Raw genomic sequence first — 10,975 nt, 5'->3', positions numbered from 1 at the left:
GTGCAGGGTGGTGATGCTCTTCACTCCGCGCCGCTTCAAAGGGCTGGGTCGTTCATGATGAGCAACGAATGATGACTGCGTGGAGGCCTTTAAACGCTAGCAATGGGTTTTAAATTTCAATTCTCTCCTCATATGGTGGTGGGCATGTTTCATGTGTAACCGCAATTGCTTGGGCTTTTGTGCCTCCTCCACTTCGCAGCCACCACCAAGCCGCCTCTTCCGGTGTGAATCTTCGGTCAAAGAAAATAGTACGGGCCATTCTGTACGCCGAAAGGACCCGTTTCCTGAGTACCCGCGAGCCGCGGTCAGTAATTTTTTGCGTGTTTCTTCTATTCGCGAGCCGCGGGTTCATCAACCTGCGAGCGTCGCCTGCCAACCGGGTGGGGTGGCGTTCCTGTTTCAGCTGGAACTAATCATGTGTACATCGCGGCCAGAGCGAATCATGGTCGTGCTTGAGAATTTATTAAGAAGAAGAAATGGGAGAATACGCATCCACCCCCCTCGCCCGGTACCCCAAACGCTTCAACACGAAAAAAAAAACCGCGCACACACACGCACCTTCCGCTAAAGCATGGTGCGTGTATATTGTGCGTTCGCGTACGCACCAGAAAACTTGGAACTTATGCGGCGTTTCCCTTTTTTTTTTTTTTTGCTAGACGAACATAGAATCAAAGAAGGCAACGGAGATTGAATCTTCGTCACAGCAGAGGATCGCACCCGTTGCTTGTTTATGTTCGTTCTTTTCATATCGATGCTCTTGACTACAGGGGAAAAAAGAAAGCATTGCCGTTCTACCGTTTGAATGAAAAGAACAAAAAGAAGAAGAGATGCTATCAAGTTTGGTGTTAACGATCTCGTTTATGATCGTCGTTACGATTTGTTTCGGATCGTTGAATTTGGGACGATGCTGCGAAGTGTGCGAAATAACCGGACCATCAGTTGGATGTATTGCTGCTGATGGGTGGAGAGTATGTATCGGGTGGGGCATACTCTCCACCCATCAGCACGCATTCGGCTGATGACCCCTGGTTGCCAATAAAGCCACCAATCAAACGATGGCTATAATTGAGCTCTTTAGCAATTAGGACAATCTGTTTCTTGTACACACTCGGAAGAGGTATATACGGCTACCACCATACATACGAATCTTTTAAATGCTACTTACTAACAGAACGGGTTGCTGACTGTGGCTACGTAACATTATTGATTTTCGTTTTCAATTTCTCTTGTAGGTGCTGGAATTACGGAGACGAATGGTTCACACCCGTCCACCAATTGAGTTCAACTACGACCTGCTAGGCCACGTCGGTCATCTAATGGCTTGCTAGACTTGATTATTGTTGGATAATCAGTTCTCAATACGGTGGAATGCTCCTGATGAGATTTGAACCTCGATCCAGTCCTTGTGAAGACTGGCGTCGTTCCCGTATAATCTACACAAGTTGATTACAGACGAGAGTGGATTGAGAAGTGATTTTTTGGGCGTTTTATTTACATCCACGCTACACACTAGTCACCAGCAGAGTCATTCCATTGCCACACGGGTCAATGTAACGAGATAGTAAGCCTAACGGATGGGTTGCCAGTACTCCAGTACATCGGCGAACTTTTTGCGTTCTAAAAACAGAGGGAAATTCGTAATATTTAGTAACCTGATTCACATGATTCAGATTGTAAACAGGTCCCATGGCCACTACTTACCAGAGGTAGGGAAATCTTCCGGATGGAGTTCAATGTAGTGGCGGAGGGTAGCATCTTTCTCGGCGAAGTAAGCATTGCGCCACTTGTCGACCATTGTGGCAGCAGCACCGACCGCTAGCATAGCTGCAATGTGTTTCTGAATACCTGCAAAGACGCAATGCCAACAAACCCGGAGATTAGAGATTCATCCCATCAAGTCGGGAACGTTACATCACAACCACCCTAAACGGAATGCACAACATTACCGCTGAACGCAGGACGACCGGTGCCATAGTTAACGTAGCACGCGCCCAGGAATCCAAACGCACCACCCACCAACGGGGCCCACTTGTCGTGCAGCCAGGTCTTGGAGAACGACCCCGAAAGCAACTCCTGGGGAGATTTTCCGCCGTACATTTTTGTTTTTTCTGTGTATACGGTGCGGACTTTTTCGTACCGATCGACCAACAACACCGTCTTTGACGCAATGTGCCAAACACAGCTGACAGCTTTCGCTGCTATCCGTTTATTGTGTAACGTTCAGTACTGTGTTTTATGTTTGAACTTCTTGGCAACAAGTGTGCTATAAATTCAAATCGCTATAAAAGCCGTTATTTCAAAAACAAGATTTGCATCGCCTTGGAAAATTTATAATTAATCTAAATATGCGGTGTTGACCATACGAGAAAGAGCCGTCATCTTGGAGTGAACTAAAAAAAACATTTTGTTGTAGTATTTTAAGAAAATTGTAATTTTGGTTGGACATTTGGTGTAAACTGTTATAATTCGGTCACCGAATCTCATTAACAACAAGTTTAAATATTTTACGTAAAATGATAGCAACTATAGCGTACTCTCTTTCGTAGAATGTTTCACGTGCAGTAAAAATGCAATTTATGAAGTCCGTACTAGTTGTTATCTCTCGGTACCACTTCCACTGAACTTATAACCTAGCCTAGCACATGTTCAACTGTATGCCTATAATTCGCTACGTATGGTTTCTAATCAAGGAGAAAACACAAAATGTTAAATGGTGGCAATTGAATAATGCTTTCTTTTCGCTAATGAACTTTAACAATCATTTCCCTTCATAGTTACAGTCAGTCATTTACTATCTACGATAGACGCTACTATGTAAGCCATGTAATCTCGTCAAAACACATTCAAAATTCGTTTCCCCCGGCACAACATCGGATAATGCTGAGCAAGGCCAACCAGGGCAACGTATTCTATAAACCAATCGTTCACGGTGAGGATCATCCGCGTACTTTGGACCGGAGGATCCACTTGAAGCCGAGTGTCTGGGACTGATTCACTTCCAAGATAGCCGCGCGCGGCTGCGGTTGATCCCGTATGATCTTTCCGGAACGCGCCTCAACCTATCGCATCCGCTGTGCATTCGCCGACTGAATTCATAGCTTATCAATTTAATTAATGGTTGCTTCTGGAGGCCCGCTGCGATAATGAGGGGTGATCATCGCCGTACCACGGTTTAGGAACGCCAGTCGTTGCTGAGCGTTTGTGGCAAGTGGTTCAAATTTCAGCCCAGTCGGTGCATACCGCGAAACGTTGGCGATCGTCACTTAAAATCTGCGCGGTTCCATACGATCGTTGTGCCCCTCGGTGGGTGAATTGGATAAGTGTGTGTGTGTGCGTGTGCTTGCAGGTGATTGAGGGCCGTTACACCGTTTTAGTGTCAGAAGTACAGCCATCCGAGAAACGATGGGTTAGTATTGGGTGGATCGGTGTAACGATCGAGAGTGCACGTGCCAACACCGTGATGGTGGTGATACGCAGTACGGTTTTCTTACTGTCGGTCAAATTTATCGTTTCAGTACAACGTCAGCTAAAGCGACAACATTCCGGTCTGCCACAGATGGAATCATTGTCGCGTTTCAGCAGCATACCAGTGGTAGAGACCGGCATCAAAACTGCCGGTAATGTGTACGAACGGGTCAAAACGAGCAACGGCCTGTTGACCTGGGGCTTCGAAACAGCCGAATCGCTTACGTATGCGCTGATCGATTCGTTACGCCCGGCGACGAAGATGATACAGGGGCCACTGCACCAGCTGGACAGCATCATGTGCAAGAGCCTGGATCTGGTGGAGCAGAAGGTACCTTCGATGTATCTTCCGCCGGAGATGGTACGGTTGATGCGATGGTTTATTTACGTTGGCGGCACAAATCCACCATTGTTTTTTTTTCGTTCCCTCGTTGGCAGATGTTTTGGAACACGAAAGAATACATGTCGGATCGTCTGATGAAACCGGTCCTGTCGCGAGCGAATTCGATGAAAAATTTGGGCCACGCTGTGTTGGAATCCCGCGTGTCCAACTATGCCGCCGGCCGGATCGATGGAGCGCTAGTCGTTTGTGACAAATATGTTGAGCGATACCTTCCGACAGAACCGCAGGATCAGCCGGATTGTAAGTACAGTGTTGGGGGGGGGGGGGGGGGGGGGAAGGACAAAGACGAAGTATGACACAAACACACATCCACGCGTACGTTAACGTACAATATAAAGCTGTTGTCGGTTATCAGCTGGTATCGCTTATGCAGGCACGTACCGAGCAGCACGACTATCATCCGATTCTGGTGACCTGCGTGACCCCAAACGGCATGATAGGACTGCACGCCACCAATCGTTGCATGCTGATTGTTCGCCCAAACGTATTGCTCGAAGGGCCCTGGCCAACAGCAGCATTGGTATCGGTTGGTATTTGTAGTTTCGATGTTTTAAAACAATTTGTTTTGCTTTTGTGATTGTATTGTTGTGGCGAGTTTTTTTTATGTGATTTTTATATTGAGATTGAAAATGTGGTGTATATCATTGATTGAATTTGTTTTGACTCACTCAACGCTCCAACATATATTTTTCCCGCCTTTCGATCCACAGCATGCAGTGCCGGAATGCAAGCAGTCGATTCGAACCAGATGCACGTGGTGCAAACGTTCCACCGCGGTCAGCAGCTATCGCGCAAGCTTAAGCGCCGGCTCACGTTCCGCACCCGTCAGGAGCTGAGCGCACTCAAGAAGCAAAGTACCGAGGCGGTGCACGTGGTTGCTTATGCGGCCGAACTGATTGCAACCAACCCCCGGGAAGCGATGCAAAAAGCGGTTGAACTCTGGCGTTACCTTAGCAAAGATGAGCCCGAAAATCAAGCCCGTCCCGACACTCTCGAACAGCTGGCCGTGCTGCTAACCCGCGAATCTGCCCGCAAGATGGTACACTTGATCAATTTCGTTACCGGTGCGGTTACACGCGTCCCAAAGGCCATCCGTGCGCAGACTCGTGAAATTGTACACCACTTTCTGTTCGCGACGGAGCAACTCATGAAGACCGTCCATCTGGAGAAGGCTAAGGCTGCAACGCTGTCGGAAGCGAGTGGATTGGTACACAGAATTCAACATACTTACGATGATCTGCAGAATCAAACGAACCTGGCATTGGTAAGTGGGACTGTACGAGAAGCTTGAGGGTACTAGTCCGAAGAAATCCCGTTCTGCGAGCATCCTAGTGGGATTGGGTTGGTCCTGCCAAAATTTTTACCAAAGAAATCAAGAACTTTGCATCATTTTCTGATCGGTCGTCCAAAATTTCTTCGCCTTCTCATGCCTTTTCGCCCTCAGCATGGTCAGTTATCGCTGGCAAACATAGATCGGCACGATTTTATCCATTGGCTTTTGTTGAAAGTGGTAAGTGGGTGTTACAAAATTCCATACAAAAATTGGTCTCTCTACTGCGTACTTGACGTGTGGGACATTGAAACGAATTTCAGGTTTGAAAGCAATTTTAAAAGTCAACTGAAATGTTTCGCCAACTCCTCGTTTTAGGAACGTTTGGCAGTCTTTCTTTCGGGTCGTCTCGAAGCGGAAAAAATCACCACCAGCGGAAACCCACGCCGCCGTATTCAACCGCGAACGAACAGCAATCCCATGAACTCGAATATTAACGGCGTGTACTAACTAGAGCCTGTGCCGTTGATAGCTTGAGTCTGATTAGATATGTAAAACAAACTTTTCCCCTGCATAGCCCCAATTTTCCGTGGGACCTGATGACACCGTGATACCCTCGACGGGAGGAAATCTGATGGTGTTTCCAGTTAGCTACTTCTTAATATAAGTGGAATACGTTTTTGTTTAAAAGTGTTATATTTGTTTTGTTAAATTGATGGATTAACAAAGCTTCTTTACTGTCAATCTTTTGACTATCCTTAATGTCTTTTATTTTGTTCATCTTTTTACAACTTTCGCTTATATTATCTGCATATAACTAGCATCTTTCACAACGCGATAGGAGAATTCCGATTCCAAACCGATGTACCACCGATCGAGACGAATTGACAGTGACCAATTGCCGCCAGGATGTAACGCATGCATTAACACGTGTTCTTGCTCTCTGTTTCGTGTCGGCTAATTCTACGAACGGAGCACGGAAATGTAAAATAATTTACGGGTTTTGTATTTAAAATTATGAAACGATAAAGCGACAAACTTAATGAAAAGTAGTCAACAGGAAACACTGCTAAAACATAGCTCAGCTCTGACTGCTTTTGCCTTACTGAAAAAAAAAAGAGTGAAGCGTACGTTGCAGGACGGCTTCACGTTATATCCTCTTTTAAATTTGGCACTATAATCACTACGACCAATACCACAGGAAGTGCCATCTTTAGGTTGGATACCTCATCACACATTGGCATACACTGACTGCTTGATGTTCGATTATTTTATAATCAAAGGACTAAACACGCTGGAAAAAGACACTGTCACTTAAAGTACAATCACATTGAAAGAAATCTTAGCGCGCTTTTTCGACAATATTCCCGTGGTCAGTGAGATGGTCTGGGCTGGGATCAGACGATTAGCCTTTCCCTTTGATTCCAGGCTTTGGATGGCGTTTCTCCATCAGTTTCGATTCTGAGGGAAGGAGAAAGAAAAATTATATCATTTCAAATATAATAATATATCAAGAAAAAAGACTGGTAAAGCAACAGGATAACTACATGTAATATGAATTAAAATTTTCATAAAACTTAAGCAGATCATGCGTATTGGTAATAAATGAGCTCAAACAAAAAGGAAATAGCGCACTACAGCCAACGAAAAAATGTTCCAAAGCGGTTAATCAAGCAAGCAACATATGATGTTATAACTAACAAACCTTCCCGTATTAGTGAATTTCAGTTTAAACCATTTAGTTCAAACTTCTGTAGCATCACCATGCTTAGAAAATACATTCTACCTAGTGGGATTGTTGCGTACAAATAAAAAACTACGCAAAGGACATACAACCCACCGGTACATCCTCTACTCGACAAGCGGCTTTGCTCACAAACCTTATGCTCACAGTGCACTTTTGATGATGCCTAGGGTGTTTGTTGTTGTTCATGGAACATCAAGTTCGATGTTTTGCGAAAAATCGCGTGGCATAATGAGATCCTTTCCAATTTTTATCTTGCAGTAGTGCCGTGGTATTTGTATATGTGTTGTGTGATCGTAGTGTCTTTCTTCTTTGTTTTTTTGGCGCTTTGAGATTGTACACAAAATGTTGTTGAGTCTTTCTATATGTTGCGTCCCAATAGCTTTTGCCTAATCTTGCAACATGTACAACGTTTGCCACCTCTCATCATTATCAACCACTACTGCTGTTGGCTGGAATGGTTGTTGTTGTTGGTGTGTTTGGTGGTACCATTAGTGGTCGAAGTATCACCGTGATCAATGTGTATATTATCTAGCTCGATGTCCGAACAGTTGTCCGAGTTGGACAGTGCCGAATCCATCGAGGTGATTGTGTTATTTACTTTTTTGTCACTGAACGTATCACCGGGTCTCTTTGGGAGGAGAGGATCTTCCGCCGAAATGCCGTTATTGTTGTCGGATTCTGTAAAATGAGCAAGCAGATCGGCATGTTACTGGTGACGCCATTAAGATGTCATCTCCACGAAATTACCTTTTTGAGCAAGTGCCCTTGCTTCCTCTTCCTGTTTCGCTTTAACCGATTCGGGCGTTAATGTGCCATTGTTTACGCTCTCGATTGCCGTTCGTAGCTGTAAGTATGATGAGGTAAATAGCGATTAGATGGTAACCAAACATATAACGAGACTTTGAGGAAAAACCGCTGTGTTACCTCCTTGAGAGCCACAACACCAACCAGCCGACCAACGTTGGTGACGTAAGCGTGATTAATGCCAACCATCGAGAACAGCGAGTGAACCTTCAGGATGGAAGTACGCTCGACCAGCTGGAATGGCGCCGGATCGATATGCAGATGATCAACATCGATCGCCTTTGCCATCTCTTCCATCTCCCAAGCTTTCTGATCCTCTGGTGACATGTCGATGACGCGTTCCCGAGGCAATTGCACCTTCTTCGAGATACCGGGCGTTAGCGGTGCAACCTCCGATCCCACAATGCTTGGCGTTCCGATCGAACCAATCTCCGGATCTGGCGTGACATCTTGCAGCGTAGCCGACTTGCGGAAGATGATATCAAAAGCTGATCGGATACGACTCTCAGTACCAGTGATCGTCGTGTACGGTGTGTGCACTGGACTGTGTGGAGACAGCGGACTGAAGCCCTTCAGCGTGAACGAGTTCGTTTTCTTGAGGATCGATTTTTTCGGCTGCGTACCACCGAACACTGGGCCGCCCGTAACCGATGCGTTCGATTCACGGCGCGCTTGTGGTGGCAGCATCTCATTGTTCGCACGCTCCCGCAGCTTCAAAATATCCGGCGCTGGAACGACTTCGAACCGAGATGGGCGGCGTGTTTTCAGTGCTTCTGCCGCTTCACGTTTCTGGCGCTCCTGTTCCTCGCGTGCTTTCTCTTCCGCTTCTTTCATCAGCTTCGCCGCTACTTCGAGCCGTTTCTCCCGCCCAATGTGTTTGTCGATCATTTTGATCAGTTCATAGCGCTGCACGCTACCGAGCAGCACCTTATTGTCCGGGCTGTCGACGATCGGCAAGCTGCGCAGGCCTTTGTTCGCTTTCAGGATTTCCTTCAACTGCTGGTAAGAGATTCCCTTCCAGATGTAGCGCACGTCGCGCACCATAAAGTCCTCGACGTAGATGTTGTACATGCCCGAACCGGATGGCAGCAGGTCGGGCAGGTAGGGTAACTTTTTGATGAGAATAATGCTATCGTACATGGACGGTTGGAGGAGTGCCGCTACGGCGTTCGAAATGAGAGCAGCTATCATGACCGGCACGATGTGCGTTATTTGACCCGTCATCTCGAACACGATCACACCGACGGAGACGGTGTGTGTGACGGCACCGGAGAAAGCGGCCGCCCCAACGACGGAGTAACCGCCGGGAATGATCGGTGCAAGCATGCCGCCGTACCGGACGCCATGCGGGAACCAAAGGTGCATCGCTTCACCGATTATTCGACCGAAGGCGGCGCCGATTTTGAACACTGGTATGAACATACCGGATGGCACGGGAATGGTTGAGGCAATGATCGACAGGAAGAACTGTTGGGCGAAAGGTACGAAACTTGCTTGAGTAAATTTGCAGCGAATCAGACTGCCGAAGAATCTTACCGTGTACAGCAAATAAATAATGAGGTTAGCAAACACGTTCGTTTCTGGCGTGCGCCAGTTCGATACGATGGCAGCTTGTTCGACAGTGAGCTCGTGTTTGGTCCAGGTGAAGTTTGAGAACAGCTGGTGGACCTGATCGTGAGTGCTCAGCTCACCGGCAATATACTTGCCAAAGCCTAGCGGAAATGAAAGTGTGGCTACAATCAGTGCCACTATTCCGGGATACAAAAAGCGGCTGCAATGGTAGGGTAGTACCATATTGTTAGAATCCGGAAATCATTTACCAAAAAAGAGGATTTTCCGATGCTTACTTTTTTTGTAAGAATTTGTTCATCTTTTTGTTCGACCGCATAAACAGGACGTACTTTCGATGTACCCACACGTACAAAGCACCACCAAGGCCACAGACGAGGCTAGAAAAAGGAAAGGTGTGTCCATCAGTTATTCACTCAAAGTTACGCAGAACCCTCCAAAACTCACCCAATCAACGCAAACACGAACAGTTCCTGCGGATCGAAGGGAAAATCCGACGTAAAGTTGGTCGAGAACATGGCCGTAACGGTGTCCGCTTTTTGGAACCAAACAGCCAACAACCGGAAGACAGTGGCTCCACAGACGGCAGCGAAAAATCCTCGCCAGTAGTTGCGTACCGCAAAGTACGTCGTCGTTACCTCGATGCTGAATAGTACACCACCGATCGGGGCCGCAAAACAGGCTCCAACACCGACCGCACACGCCGCCGCCAACATTTCCGTGTTGCGCGATTCATTTTCGTAGATCGATTGGAATGATGTGATGATCTTACTAAGCAGCTGTGATACTATACTAGCTATATGTACAAAGGGACCTTCCTTGCCGAGCGGCATCCCACTGCCGAGTGTGGCCGTGAGACCGATCACCTTCGCGACCAGCGTTTTGAAGGTAAGGTACTCCTTAAGCGCTACACCACGCAGGATGGTTTTCATCTCCGGGATACCCGAACCGATGCTCTGCGGTGCGACCAGATGTACAAAGCCGGCCGAAAAGAGGATTAGGCACACGGGGAGCGAAACCCAGGCAAGATACTGTGCCACCGGATGGTTGGTGAGATCGCGGTACAACCAGACGCGCGCTGCGGAAAATCGAAAGTGTTCCAAATGTAAAGGATTCGTAGAGAAGTTACAGACATCAGATACTTACAGTTTGTGCACATCGAGATGCCCTTATCCATCACGTAGGATAGCATTGCCATGATGATGCCCAACAGTGCCAGGAACACCCAGTCCTCACCCAGCCGGGCGAATGTGTTGCGCCACAGCCAGGAAGCGGCCTTGAAGAACTTGTTGTCTCGCACGTCCAACAGTTCCTGCAACGATTTCCATCTAGTTGTTTTATAATTTTTGAAACGTGGTTCATCATTCTGCACCGTTACCAAACCATAGGCGAAGGTGGATAGGAGCGAAGGATTTGGAAATTTATATAAGGTTCGCAAAATCTCGGGGGAGGCTTTATGTCCAGGGACTAAGCAATCTAGTGTAGGAAAAAAAAGGATTGTGAGCCGTCGTTCGGAACGGTTTTTGATTACCTTGTTTCTTGCTTTATCATCTTTTTTTCTTCGTCGTTCAAGAAGCCTGAGTCTTCGCGCTTCATCTTTGGCGTATTCTCCTAAGTCCTTCGTATAGCGACCATACATCTGTGAAGGGAAAATGAAGATTTGCCAGTTATAACTAAATTACTTGCGCAGAAGGATTATTTACATGCAAAGCATGCA

At 46.8% G+C, this 10,975-nt stretch overlaps 3 protein-coding genes across 13 annotated transcripts in view; 1 reads left to right on the top strand and 2 right to left on the bottom strand.

The window, feature by feature from the left end:
• Nucleotides 1–1,463: 1,463 nt before the first annotated feature.
• Nucleotides 1,464–2,110, bottom strand: LOC126559463 (NADH dehydrogenase [ubiquinone] 1 subunit C2). Its single transcript, XM_050215626.1, has 3 exons — nt 1,947–2,110; nt 1,702–1,845; nt 1,464–1,617 (listed from the first exon to the last, which is right to left on the bottom strand). Exons 1-3 carry the CDS (start codon nt 2,095–2,097, stop codon nt 1,568–1,570), a joined length of 345 nt encoding a protein of 114 aa, XP_050071583.1. The 5' UTR covers nt 2,098–2,110; the 3' UTR covers nt 1,464–1,567.
• Nucleotides 2,111–3,380: 1,270 nt separating this feature from the next.
• Nucleotides 3,381–5,648, top strand: LOC126557837 (lipid storage droplets surface-binding protein 1). Of its 5 annotated transcripts, XM_050213739.1 has the most exons (7): nt 3,381–3,406; nt 3,516–3,826; nt 3,904–4,108; nt 4,224–4,394; nt 4,579–5,132; nt 5,313–5,378; nt 5,517–5,648. In XM_050213739.1, exons 1-7 carry the CDS (start codon nt 3,403–3,405, stop codon nt 5,646–5,648), a joined length of 1,443 nt encoding a protein of 480 aa, XP_050069696.1. In that variant the 5' UTR covers nt 3,381–3,402. The 5 variants fall into 5 exon arrangements, with proteins under 5 accessions (XP_050069696.1, XP_050069695.1, XP_050069694.1 ...); XM_050213738.1 differs by lacking the exon at nt 3,381–3,406 and having other exon boundaries at nt 3,424–3,796; XM_050213737.1 differs by lacking the exon at nt 3,381–3,406 and having other exon boundaries at nt 3,424–3,826.
• A 1,661-nt stretch (nt 5,649–7,309) lies between these two features.
• The window catches only part of LOC126556869 (chloride channel protein 2), a 209,273-nt gene continuing 205,607 nt past the window's right edge, over nt 7,310–10,975 (bottom strand). For 4 of the 7 annotated variants that reach the window (XM_050212410.1, XM_050212409.1, XM_050212408.1 and 1 more), the window contains 8 exons: nt 10,790–10,897; nt 10,405–10,570; nt 9,706–10,336; nt 9,537–9,638; nt 9,226–9,460; nt 7,810–9,156; nt 7,633–7,729; nt 7,310–7,563 (listed from right to left, as the gene is read on the bottom strand). In XM_050212410.1, coding sequence (XP_050068367.1) covers nt 7,322–7,563; nt 7,633–7,729; nt 7,810–9,156; nt 9,226–9,460; nt 9,537–9,638; nt 9,706–10,336; nt 10,405–10,570; nt 10,790–10,897 — 2,928 coding nt within the window. In that variant the 3' untranslated portion in view covers nt 7,310–7,321. Of the gene's footprint in view, nt 7,564–7,632; nt 7,730–7,809; nt 9,157–9,225; nt 9,461–9,536; nt 9,639–9,705; nt 10,337–10,404; nt 10,587–10,789; nt 10,898–10,975 lie in introns of all 7 variants that reach the window. The other 3 variants (XM_050212411.1, XM_050212412.1, XM_050212413.1) reach the window with 1 other exon arrangement.

Source organism: Anopheles maculipalpis, chromosome 2RL (assembly GCF_943734695.1).
Source record: "Anopheles maculipalpis chromosome 2RL, idAnoMacuDA_375_x, whole genome shotgun sequence".
Lineage (NCBI taxonomy): Eukaryota > Metazoa > Arthropoda > Insecta > Diptera > Culicidae > Anopheles > Anopheles maculipalpis.
This window is presented reverse-complemented; position numbering and strand designations above follow the sequence as displayed.